At 38.6% G+C, this 14,315-nt stretch overlaps 1 protein-coding gene across 1 annotated transcript in view; it reads right to left on the reverse strand.

The window, feature by feature from the left end:
* Positions 1-14,115, reverse strand: part of LOC114660745 (transketolase-like protein 2) — a 140,638-nt gene extending 126,523 nt beyond the window's left edge. Inside the window, exon 1 of the mRNA XM_051933546.1 lies at positions 13,950-14,115. Within this exon, the coding sequence (XP_051789506.1) occupies positions 13,950-14,056 (107 nt within the window). The 5' untranslated portion in view covers positions 14,057-14,115. The remainder of the gene's footprint in view (positions 1-13,949) is intronic.
* Between the last annotated feature and the right edge of the window lie 200 nt (positions 14,116-14,315).

Below are 14,315 nucleotides of genomic sequence, written 5' to 3' on the forward strand. Positions count from 1 at the left end.
TTCGTGGGGATTTAGATCTATCTATAAAGAGATTATTATATCCATATATACACACACATATATACATATTATATATATACACATATATATTATATACACACACACACACACACACACACACACAGTGATCCCTCACTATATCGCGCTTCGTCTTTCGCGGCTTCACTCCATCGTGGATTTTAAATGTAAGCATATGTGAATATATATCGCGGATTTTTCACTGCTTCGCGGATGTCTGCGGTCTACAGTACGTGTGCTTCCTCAGTTGATTTGCCCATTTGAATTCAAACAAGGGACGCATTTGAATTGAAACAAGGGACCCTATTGGCAGATGGCTGAGAAGCTACCCAATCAGAGCACGTGGTTAAGTTCCTGTGTGCTGCTGATTGGCTCAGCGACGGACTGCTGCATTAACCAGGAAGTCTAATCTCACTCATTCAGCATTAACGTGCCCAGGTGCCAACGGAAGATGCAAATGAATGCAGAAAAGGTAAAAGTTTTGGATATGTTGAAGGAAGGAAACAGCTACACCGCTGCAGGACACCATTACAGCATAAATGAGTCCACGATTCTTTTTATTTAAAAAGGAGGAAAAGCATATAAGATCTAAAGCCGCAGTGTCCTTTAAGCAGGGCTCAAAACGAGTTGCAAGTGGACATGATAAGGCAGTAGTCTGGATGGAATCTGCTTTAGGGATTTGGATTGAAGAGTGATGGAAGAACAACAACGGCTGTGCTAAACAGTCGCCTGAAGAGGCTCCTTTAGAAGAGCTGTAACGCTATCCTTTGTTGTGCAGTAAAATTAAACTCATCGTTATCGGACAAGTCGTTGTGTTATTGTTGGTGAGTAACCATAATTATTTACGTACAGTACTTATTACATGTACATAGTTTAGTGTCACTGTACACACATTTTACTGTATACAATTTTTCTTGCATTGTATGTATTTATTGCTGGTGGCCTGTGTCGTAATGGCTGTAACATATGTGATATCAGAGACGCTCGATATCTTTAAAATAATATTTAGGTTTTACTGTATGTAAACTGTTTACATACATAATTTCAACGAATCTTACCTAATATCTAAGAGAATACAAAGGGTTTATGCTGCATAATTGTGCGTGAAATGTTCATAATAGTGTGGGAGAGTTTATAAGGGCTTAAAATATATAAAAACAACCATATAAATATATGGTTTCTACTTTGCGGATTTTCTTATTTCGCGGTTGGCTCTGGAACGCAATGTAATGGTGTCCTGCAGCGGTGTAGCTGTTCCCTTCTTTCAACATATCCAAAACTTTTACCTTTTCGGCAATAGTTAGCATCTTCCGTTGGCGCTTGGGCACAGCCTCCCAAAGCAGTAGCAGGAGCACGTTGATGCTGAATGAGCAAGACCAGACTTTCTGGTTAACGCAGCAAAATCTGACTCGGCGCTCCATCGCCAAGCCAATCAGCACACAGGAATTTAACTGCATACTCGGATTGGGTAGCTTCTCAGCCATCCGCCAATAGCATCCCTTGTATGAAATCAACTGGGCAAACCAACTGAGGAAGCATGTACAGAAGTCAAAAGACCCATTGTCCACAGAAACCCGCAAAAGCAGCGAAAAATCCGCGTTATACATTTAGATATGCTTACATATAAAATCCGCGATAGAGTGAACCGCAATATAGCAAGGGATTATTGTACATTGGTTAGGATACATACATCTGTTTGAATACATCCGGTCAGATATATACATTGGTTGAGATATACAGTGCATCCGGAAAGTATTCACAGTGCATCACCTTCTCCACATTTTGTTATGTTACAGCCTTATTCCAAAATGGATTAAATTCATTTTTTTTCCCCCTCAGAATTCTACACACAACACCCCATGACAACGTGAAAAGTGCACAGCCATTTTAAGATCTCTCCAGAGATGTTCAAATCGGATTCAAGTCTGGGCTCTGGCTGGGCCACTCAAGGACCTTCAGAGTTGTCCTGAAGCCACTCCTTTGATATCTTGGCTGTGTGCTAAAAAGATTAACCGTCACCCCACTATATCCTGAACGGCCCCTCATATTTACAATACACACACACAAAATTATCAGCACCCCTGGAATTTTCTCAGAAAATGCACCATTTCTCCCAGATAATTGTTGCAATTACAAATGTTTTGGTATACACATTTACTTTATATGCATTGGAACAACACAAAAAAAAAAAAAAAAAAAAAAAAAAAAAAAGCCAAATCTGACATCAAGTACATTTTGGCAAACTCCAGTCTGGCTTTATGTTTCTGCGTCAGCAGTGGGGTCCTCCTGGCTCTCCTGCCATAGCGTTTCATTTTGTTCAGATGTCGATGGATAGTTCGAGCCGATACTGTTCCACCCAGAGTCTACAGAACAGCTTGAATATGTTCTGAAGTTGATTGGAGCTGTTTATCCACCATTCGGACTATCCTTCGTTGCAGTCTTTTATTAAATTTTTCTCTTCCGTCCACATCCAGGAAGATTAGCTACAGTGCCATGTGTTGTGAACTTCTTGATTATGTTGCGCACAGTGGACAAAGGAACATGAAGATCTCTGGAGATGGACTTGTAGCCTTGAGATTGTTGATATTTTTCCACAATTTTTGTTCAAGTCCTCAGACAATTCTCTGCTCTTCTTTCTGTTCTCCATGCTTAGTGTGGCACACTCAGACACACAACAAAAAGGCTGAGTCAACTTTTCTCCATTTTAACTGGCTTCAGGTGTGACTGCTATATTGCCAGCACCTGTTTCTTGCCACAGGCGAGTTCAAACGAGCATCATATGCTTGAAATAAAACAATTTACCCACAATTTTGAAAAGGTGCCAATAATTTTGACCAGCCCATTTTTGTAGTTGTGTGTGACATGTCAGATTTGGCTTTTTTTCTCTGTTGTTTTGTGTTGGTCCAGTGCACATAAAGGAAATAAACGTGTATACCAAAACATTTGTAATTGCAACAATTTTCTGGGAAAATTCCAGGGGTGCCGATAATTTCGGCCATGACTATGTATGTATACAGTAATCCCTCCTTGATCACGGGGGTTGCGTTCCAGAACCCCCCGCGAAAGGTGAAAATCCGCGAAGTAGAAACCATAGGTTTATATGGTTATTTTTATATTGTCATGCTTGGGTCACAGATTTGCACAGAAACACAGGAGGTTGTAGAGACAGGAACTTTATTCAAACACTGCAAACAAACATTTGTCTCTTTTTCAAAAGTTTAAACTGTGCTCCATGACAAGACAGAGACGACAGTTCCATCTCACAATTAAAAGAATGCAAACATATCTTCCTCTTCAAAGGAGTGCGCATCAGGAGCAGAGAATGTCAGAGAGAGAGAGAGAGATAGAAAAAAAGCAAACAATCAAAAATCAATAGGGCTGTTTGGCTTTTAAGAATGCAAAGCACCGCCGGACAAAGCAGCTGCAAGGAAGGGAGCAATGTGAAGGTAATCTTGCAGCGTTTTTTGAGGAACAGCCGTATCCTCTAGGAATGCGAACAGTCCCCGTGCTCACAATATATTTGAGGAGTTTTATTTAATGCTGAATACGCGCTCTGGTTGGGTAGCTTCTCAGTCATCTGCCAATAGCGTCCCTTGTATGAAATCAACTGGGCAAACCAACTGAGGAAGCATGTACAAGAAATTAAAAGACCCATTGTCTACAGAAATCCGCGAACCAGCAAAAAATCTGCAATATACATTAATATGCTTACATATAAAATCTGCGATAGAGTGAAGCGTGATATAGCAAGGGATTACGGTGAGATATATATATATCTATAATAATAAAAGGCAAAGCCCTCACTGACTGACTGACTCACTCACTGACTGACTGACTCATTCATCACTAATTCTCCAACTTCCCGTGTAGGTGGAAGGCTGAAATTTGGCAGGCTCATTCCTTACAGCTTACTTACAAAAGTTAGGCAGGTTTCATTTCGAAATTCTACGCGTAATGGTCATAACTGGAACATATTTTTTGTCCATACACTGTAATGGAGGCGGAGTCACATATCGCGTCATCACGCCTCCTACGTAATCACGTGAACTAAAAACAAGGAAGAGATTTACAGCACGAGTCAAACGCAGGAACGAAGGTAAATGACGTTGTTCACTGTCTTTTAATACTGTGTAACCATACATATTAACACATGTGCAATTAAACGTGTGCATTTACGGGGTGATTTCTCAGGCTTAAAAGCTCGCCTTTTACTAAAAAGGTAAATGCAAAACTATTTTCAATCAGTTTAATGAAACGCTCCCGTTAAGGATTGCAATAACATATTCGCGAGATAAAAGAACGAAGTAGGGGGAAATGACGGAAGAGCCTCAAACAGCGAAGAGCAAAAAATTAATTAAACAATTGAGAAGGGAGCGAGTGAAGCATTCAAGCATGTTCATAAGGGAAACAAAGCACGGTGTAAAACGTAACTTTAAATTAAGTTTATAGAAACGCTCCCGCTGCGGATTGCAACAACATATTCGCGAGATAAAAGTTTAATGAGAAGACGCGAGGTATAAACGAACCACACGCCGTGGCGCAACGTTAGGGGCAACAGTTTCAACCATTCTATGATCTGCTTCTCGCAACTGAAAGACGGCACATGGCGGATATTAGCCGACTTGCTGACCGCAACATTAGGGGCTTCAACTCTGGCGCTGACGCCACATCTCAGTGCCAACACTTTCCAGACTCTACTTAAAACACACGCCCTCCTCACTGGACAGTTAAAAAGACCAATCAAACTAACGATGACATCAAGTATTACCCAATCAAAAGTAGGAAAGGAGGCATCTTCATAAAATGCGTGTGGGATGATTTGCATGAGACGCTGCTTTAAAAAAAATGATAAAAAAAATACGGGAGAAATCCCGTCCAGTATTGATTCAAAACGGGACGCGCAATTTCATTCTGAAATGCGGCACGATTCCGTATTTTAAAGGACGGGTGGCAACCCTACAGTGCCAGGTAACCACCCATACAATCAGATTGTGATTCAGACTAGGAATGGAATGAATGTAATTACCCCGATCTACATACAAGCCGAAAGTCTTGCAACATTCAAAGATGATGGTTTGGGATAAGTACACCATACAACATAAAAGAGCTTATGAAGCCTTCAACCGAAAAAAGCAACATCTCAGAGATCGTAAAAAAAAAAAAAAAGTAGGAGGTAATGTTGTTTTACTCGCTGTAGATTTTAGTCAAACATTACCAGTTATTCCACGAGGGAGACCAGCAGATGAACTCAACGCGTGTTTAAAATCCATGCTTCTCCCACGCTCAGTTATATGTCGCGTGTTCTCGGGTAGGTACACCAAAAAATGTATACATTTAAGCATGTAATGGACAAACAAAAAATGAGGTATACCCGAGGGCACTGTAGTAGTACTTAATCTAACTTTACTTCTTAAATGTTAATGTTTTACTGTTTAATAAATTTATACGCTTCTTATATGTTGTTCAAATTCTTTTATCAAAATACCAGTGACAGCGCAATGCACGATAACATGGAGTGAATACACCATACGCATCCGCCCACGGCTGCCCTGGTGTGCGCAGATAGGAGTTGATTGTACAATAAAATAAAATAAACATAAAAAGAGTAATACAATCATCACCCATAAAGCGGATAGTAGACGTGACGTACTATATGTGTACCAGATTTCAAGTCAATAGGTGAAACGGTTTGCGAGCTACAGGTGATTTAAAATCCTGGACAGACACACAAACTGCCACGGTAGCAAATTACAGAAGAAGATTTTACTGTTTAATAATTTATATTTATATGAAATGTGCTTCTTATATATTACTTCATATTCTCATATGATAATGATGTTAATATTTATATTGATTTCTATGTTATTGAAACTGCATGTATGTGTGTATTATATATATATATATATATATATATATATATATATATATATATATGTACACATTAGCAAAATACCCGCGCTTCGCAGCAGAGAAGTAGTGTGTTAAAGAGGTTATGAAAAAAAAAGGAAACATTTTAAAAATAACGTAACATGATTGTCAATTTAATTGTGTTGTCATTGTTATAAGTGTTGCTGTCTTTATATATATATATATATATATATATATATATATATATATATATATATATATATATATATATATATATATATATATATATACACACACATACACACACAAACATTTATATACATATACATATATATACATATCTACATATACACATATCTACATATATATATACACACATACATAAACACACACATAAGACTTATTGACTGAAACGGGCTTTCACGAAAACAGTTAGGGCTTTGCTACAGGATACACCCTCCACAAGTTAACCAAGTAAAAATAAAATATATATTTGTTTTATTTAAACCTTTTAAGTTCATATGCATAGCCCCATTTGGCTGTTTAATTTTTTTTTTCTTTCTTCAGTAATATTTAATCTCCTTAAAGAAAAACAACATATCCATTTTACTTTTTTTGTATCTGTGTAGTAATATTTTAGTGTAAAAGAATAACCAGTATTTAAACCTTTTATGTTACTTTATACATTTATTTTACACAATATTGAAAAATTAATAAGAAAGCTACATATTTTGGCAGCTGCTGCTTTCATTTTCAATGAAATGAAAAAAGCTCTCCAAGAGAAAACGTCAATGAAGAAGAAACAGTTTTAAAAAGGAGAAACCCTCATTTATAAAAGTTTGCTGCAGATGACTTAACTGAAAATAAATGAATAGTTCCTATGTGTATAATACATATTTATCTATTTGACTTATGCCTTTATTCCACCAACTTACAACATCTGAAATACAATTTGTTACATTACTTTTGTTTTTTGCAGCACAGGCAGGTGAAGTGACTTCCTCAGGGTCACACAGTGGTGTCAGTACCAGGATTTGAACTGACAAGCTCCGGGTTTGCTGAAATATTACTGAAGAAAGAAACAAAACGAAAATGGGCAAATAGGGCTATGCATACAAATGTCCATCTATCCATTATCCAACCTGCCATATCCTAAATACAGGAGCCAATAAGTAGATATGTATATATATAGTATATATATATGTAGATATGTAAATTTGTATATGTATATATATGTTTATGTGGATGTGTATATACGTATGTATATGTAGATATGTGTATATGTAGATATGTATATATATATGTTTATGTATATATATGTTTATGTGTGTGTGTGTGCATATATATATATATATTATATATAAAAATAAAAGACAGCAACACTCATAACAATGACAACACAATTACATTGACAATCATGTTACGTTATTTTTAAAATGTTTCCTTTTTTTTTTCATAACCTCTTTAACACATTACTTCTCCGCTGCGAAGCGCGGGTATTTTGCTAATATATTATATATATACATACATACATACATACAGTGGTGTGAAAAACTATTTACCCCCTTCCTGATTTCTTATTCTTTTGCATGTTTGTCACACAAAATGTTTCTGATCATCAAACACATTTAACCATTAGTCAAATATAACACAAGTAAACACAAAATGCAGTTTTTAAATGATGGTTTTTATTATTCAGGGAGAAAAAAAATCCAAACCTACACATGGCCCTGTGTGAAAAAGTAATTGCCCCCTTGTTAAAAAATAACCTAACTGTGGTGTATCACACCTGAGTTCAATTTCCGTAGCCACCCCCAGGCCTGATTACTGCCACACCTGTTTCAATCAAGAAATCACTTAAATAGGAGCTGCCTGACACAGAGAAGTAGACCAAAAGCACCTCAAAAGCTAGACATCATGCCAAGATCCAAAGAAATTCAGGAACAAATGAGAACAGAAGTAATTGAGATCTATCAGTCTGGTAAAGGTTATAAAGCCATTTCTAAAGCTTTGGGACTCCAGCGAACCACAGTGAGAGCCATTATCCACAAATGGCAAAAACATGGAACAGTGGTGAACCTTCCCAGGAGTGGCCGGCCGACCAAAATTACCCCAAGAGTGCAGAGACGACTCATCCGAGAGGTCACAAAAGACCCCAGGACAACGTCTAAAGAACTGCAGGCCTCACTTGCCTCAATTAAGGTCAGTGTTCACGACTCCACCATAAGAAAGAGACTGGGCAAAAACGGCCTGCATGGCAGATTTCCAAGACGCAAACCACTGTTAAGCAAAAAGAACATTAGGGCTCGTCTCAATTTTGCTAAGAAACATCTCAAGGATTGCCAAGACTTTTGGGAAAATACCTTGTGGACTGATGAGACAAAAGTTGAACTTTTTGGAAGGCAAATGTCCCGTTACATCTGGCGTAAAAGGAACACAGCATTTCAGAAAAAGAACATCATACCAACAGTAAAATATGGTGGTGGTAGTGTGATGGTCTGGGGTTGTTTTGCTGCTTCAGGACCTGGAAGGCTTGCTGTGATAGATGGAACCATGAATTCTACTGTCTACCAAAAAATCCTGAAGGAGAATGTCCGGCCATCAGGAAGGGGGCAAATAGTTTTTCACACCACTGTGTATATTATATATATATATATATATATATCTCAAGATAAGTAGCATTCTATCTGGCTTTTATATGAGTAACATAAATGCTTCTTATGTAAAGACATAATCACAAACAGGAGTTTGCACGATACATTGGCAAGCTCTATAAGCCATGCAGTTTCTTTGAAGGACAGGTGATTGGCAGGATGATGCCAGACCTCGTGCACTTATACACATACATACAAAAAAGCTAACCTTTATAAGTACCATATATTTACACCGGCTGTTACAGACTCAAATCAAAAGTATGCTTTTATTGTATAATAGTAACAAGAACAACTCACTACTCAAAACATTTATTTTGGGACACGTTACGACTCAAACCAAGGACCTTCAGAATAGAAGTCAGCAGCTCTAACCGCTCTACTACCCAAGAAGTCAGGATAACCAGCAACACTAACCGGATTTCTTTTTCTTCGGTTATAGTCTTGGGGGGGGGGAAAAAAAGCACATTTGTTCTGTTATACTTGTATCTTTTGTGAAAGTGCTTATTTGATATTTGGACTTCTGTCTTCACACATTATACACTTCATGTCAAAATTTTGTTGTTGGTACTAAAACATGAAAAAAAGTTTGTCTTTTAGGAATGTGTTCAGCGTTTCCTGTCATCCTACACTTACACAGATTTTGTAGACAAGAAATGCATGTGTTCCGAATAGCAATATATTTTTTTTAGCCTGGGTACCTGACTCACCGATAAATGAGGCTTCAGTTGGAAGAGGTTTCTGCAGTTTCTCCGGGGGGGGTTGGGGGGGGATGGGTCGGTATAGCAGGATGCTTGGGATTATTGACACATTTACAAGACAAGACACTGAATGGAGACGTGCGAGTGGTTTTAAGGTGGGCCGGATTTACAAGTTTTCTTGTAAACTTTGGCAATTCTATTGTTAAGGGGCACGTAGTGATTAACAACTGGGTTGGGGAGCACTTAACACAAAGCATTTAATGTGCTACATTAACTTATGACGGGGTTTGAGAAAATCCACTAAACATTGATATTTTTTTTTAGGATTAAGTTTAGTTTGGGGGAATGGTATAGCAGGCTGCTTGCTGCTTGGGATTATCAACACATTTACAAGACAAAAGACACTGACTGGAGACATGCGAGTGGATTTAAGGTGGGCCGGATTTAAGTTTTCTCGTAAGCTTTGGTAATTCTAGTGTTAACCGACTTCCTCTTGCATTAAGAGAAGGCGCAGGCAGCGATCGCCTTACAGAATACATTCCTGCTCTCTGAAAATTTATACATTTACAACATTTAGCAGACGCTCTTATCCAGAGCAACTTACAACAGTGCTTAGTAGTCTACGACTGTTCTTCAGTCTTTAAGGCTAGGATTAAATCTACTGTCATTAAACAAGTTACCGCTGACCAAGTTGTACACAAAACCATGCTAGAAGAAAATACCAAGTTGTTAGTACAAATTTTTTTTTTTTTTTGAGAAAGGGTAGAAAAAAAGTATGGGGACTTTATAGAGTGCTAAGATAAATACTTGATATTTCCATGATGAAATGCATTAAAGCAGGTATTAAACATGCACGGTAGTGTGGCGGCAATGCTGCTCCCTCACAGTAAGGGGTCCCCAGGTGTACGTTCAGTGTAGAGAACTTTATGGCAGGTGTGATGTGGCTCCAAAAAAACGATGTATGAATGGGTATCGCACAGGTTTAACTTAAATATTGTGTAAATGCTGGGTTCGTGATCTGGTGGTCAGAGACACGAACACAGAATTCAATGGATGTTCTTCTGAGTGGGCCCTCTTTATTGCATGCGTGCCATCTGACATACCAAACCCTCAGCTCCTATCCTTCCTTTTTCTCCACCTAACCAATCACCACATGATAAACTTCTTTGTGAAATTAAAACTGGTTATAAACTTGGACCCCAAAGTGTTCAGAACATTAAATGAAGATTTTTTTTTTTTTTTTTTTTTTTCTAATTATGCCATCCATTCAGGGTTGCAACCATCCCAGCAAGCATTGTGTGCGAAGCACAAGCAAATCCTGAATGGGGCGCCAGCACATCGCAGGGTGAATACGAGCAATACATACACCAGCAGGGTCAATATAGCATAACAAAACCCCACATCCTACATGACTTTGAAAGGAAACAAGCACGCAGAGTAAACCCACCAGAAAAACATGCAAATTTAAGGCAGGGAACACCCGGGACCCCCTGGCCGCGAGGCAGAAGAGCAACCTCCACGCCACTGTGCCACATGCTTTAATGGATTTCATCAAGAAAAAGAAAATTATTTATCTTAGCATTCTGAATGTTCAGAGAGCAGGAATATCATTAATTTCAGTGTGGTGATCTCTGCCTGCGCCTCCTCTTAGAGCAAGAGGAAGTCAGTTTAAGAAGAATGTAGCGATTAACATGGCTCGGTGAACACTTAAAAGCATTCAATGTGCTACATACCTTATGCCGGGGTTTGAGAAAATCTATTAAATTAAATATTCATTTTAAGATGAAGTTTATTTTACGATGTTCTACTTTAATCACAAATTACGAGAATAAAGTCAACATGTCGACTAATCTCTACAAACAACAAGAATAAAGCAGAAATGTCGAGAATCAAGTCAACATGTCGTCACACTATTATATAGCACCCAGGTACATTACACAGTAAAGAAAGGGGAAAAAAAAAATAAAAATAAAAAAATAACCCAAAACAATTACAACTTGGCTTGCAGCATTATCCAGTAGTATAGAAACAGTATTCACACATTAGAACATAATGGTCCACGTCAGACCTTTTAAAACAAAAGTATCTCCAGACACGACTCCTTTTTTCGGCAAGAGTTCCTCTGTGTCATCATGTTCAACTTTGTCTGCTACAGCTTAATTTTCGGAATGTTCTCTGTCCATGTTCACCGTTCAATACCTCCACTAACATATCTACTCCGTTGCATGTGTGTTTAGCGGTGCAGCAGTGAAAAAGCCCCCCCCCCCCCCAAACAGTTTCCAGCTGTGCCACATTCCAAACGTTGTTTAGGCTATTTAAACTGGTGTTGCGGAATAAGAAAAATCCATATCATAACAAAAATAATTTGGTATGAACTGGTATACCACCCAGCACTAATACATACACACACACACACACCTCAAAACAAATAAGGAAACATGCAATCACCACAGTCCAACACCAAGCCAATTAAGCTTCAGGGTATCCTGTTATCAAGCATAAATGACTGCAAATCAACTTCACCTGCTTTGGTGCAAATGAAAAGGGGACAACAGGTGCATTGGAGAGGCAACAGCAAACCAACCCCAAAAATGGAATGGTGGTGCAGGTGGTGGCCACAGGCAGTTGCTCTCTTCTTATCCTCGACTTTAATTTACTAAAGATATGGCTGTTTTTGACTGATGTGCCACAAGTGTTGTATCCAATTCAGTCGCCCTTGTTCCCCCCGCAAAAATGTCAAACCTCAAAAAGGTCAACTTTCACTATCTGGGCTTTCACAGAAATACTAGACCACTCATTTCTCTACATATTGCAGGGTCCAGAGTCTAGTCTCCAAAAAAACTGCCTTGAAGTATGCTCCACCTGCAGCAAAGAACCCGGGAGAATGACCTTTCTGCAGCTCACTCACAAGTGACAATTGCATCACAATTGAACCGCCATGTCCCCCTCCACTAGCGATCGTCTGTACTTGGAATGATGCGTGCTTTTCGCCTGAGAGCAATGATACCGAACAAAAAAAAATTTGAAAAAGCTGTAAATTTTATGTATAATGGCACATTGATTCTTTGTTCATATTCTGACTTCCACACGACCGAGTATTGTACTTGCAATTGTCATAAGCGAATGAGCCACAGAAATGTGAGTCCTTGCGGATTCCTTTACGGGGGAGTAGCGTTAGTAACGGCGAATAATCCAATTGTTTTTTTTTGTTTTTTTTAAGAAACAGAATTTCAACCTTGCAATATATGTAGAAAAACTTTTACAATTGATGTCTGTTGAAGCACTTATCGTTAAAAGTTCACCGATTTTAACTGGTATTTTTGCCTTTTGGGCAGGGAGGACTGAACTGGATACAACACCTACGACAAACCGGCGGGGAAAATGCCATATTTATTGTTAATTCCGAATCATGGAGTAAAACTACGCGCTTTGTCAGTAAGGAGGTGGGGAATGAGATTTGTCTCTGGATTGGTTGAATTGTATTGAGTACTTCGATTGGCTAGAAAAATGAAATCCCGCCCTTACCTATCTGCTTTTGCCAACAAGAGTGTAATTCACGAAACACCCATCGTATTACACTGTGGTTATGATTTGGGCCCCGTTACATAATGTTTAAGATTGTGGGAGGGTTATCCGACTCAAAGGCGATTTTGCGACTGACGTTGTGGAAATTACCTTATAGGAGGTATATTCTGCAAAAAAAAAAGAAAATGCAACCTCTTTTGCAATTTCATTTTCAAGTCTACACGCAAGAATGCTGCAAAGATCAAAATGAAATAACCCCACTTGCCATTTCCTTTTCAGTATGAACATCAATGAAGTTGCAAAAATTAAAAGTGAAACGCGTTTCTACTTTGCATGTTCAAGCTTTCAACATGCAAATAGCGCGGGTCAATGGGCGGGGCTTTGTACCTCGATTTCCCACAATTCTTTGTGCTTCGACGCTGTATGCGTTTCATTTGATGCCTCCCGTATAACCTGTCGCATCTCGCTTTTTCACGGAGGTAATTTTGGGCAGTAACCCAGGCCCCCAGATATGTTCCGTTTTTTTTTTTTGTACTTTGAAGAGGCTGTTACGCTTAACCCGAGACCATGTAAAATGCCCATTTCAATTACACGTCATTCTGCACATCTCGAAAAAACAGCATAGGACGCAGATCGTACAAAACACATTGGTAACAGCACAAACAGTTAAAACAGAATAAAAAGGTGCCAGAGTGTTTAATATATAGTCAGAAACATAGTTGTCGTTGTAAGCCACCTAGCCCTCAAAAGAAAAAAAGGGGTTATCAAAATTCATTAGACCCACCCATCTGCACACGTGCTAAACAAGCGTGCAAAAACTCAAATCAATAAGAACCTTTAGCACACCAAATTAATTTAGTTCAACAGTTTTTTTGAAACCAAGTAGCGTTGCTTCACTGGGATGAGAAATTAAGGATTTAGATCAATGAATGAAATGAGTTCAATTTAAAACAACCCAAATGGTAACATTCACAACTAAGACTGTAAGATTACATTCTTCAGAGGATATTCAAACGGAAAAAAAAACCTTACAAACACTAGACATCCGATAGAAATCGTGAGCTTTAAAAATTCGCAACTGGGCACCAAATAGTCGCATCACTTTTGCCATTATTTCTTCTATTTGTAAATAAAGACTAAGGCAAACTCTATTGAGCTTTGGATTTTTAAAAAAAAATCTATTTACCCAGAATTGGAAGCGCATGTAGCCTTGATGGAATTAATCCTAAGCTTATTAGCTGTGTCCTTTAGTGTCTGGAGAGTTTTATCGGCTGGTTTCTGATAGTTTGCCATTATCGCCGTATACCTCAACTGCTGAGAGCTCTATAAGATGTAAAACCACACTGCTTAACGGCAACTTAATAAACACCATGAGACGCACTTAACGTGCTGACGTCATCATGGGAAGGCAGAGTCAGCAAGTCACGCCATAGTTAGAGATTCAGCCAACACGGCCCCTAAACTTTTTTTCGTAAATTGTATTTGAGTCTCTGTGGCTGCGCGAAGGTCGCAAGTGCCGTACAGATGAGCAAAAATCAAGAGAAAGATGCTT

The sequence above is a fragment of the Erpetoichthys calabaricus genome, chromosome 11 (genome assembly GCF_900747795.2).
Source record: "Erpetoichthys calabaricus chromosome 11, fErpCal1.3, whole genome shotgun sequence".
NCBI lineage: Eukaryota > Metazoa > Chordata > Cladistia > Polypteriformes > Polypteridae > Erpetoichthys > Erpetoichthys calabaricus.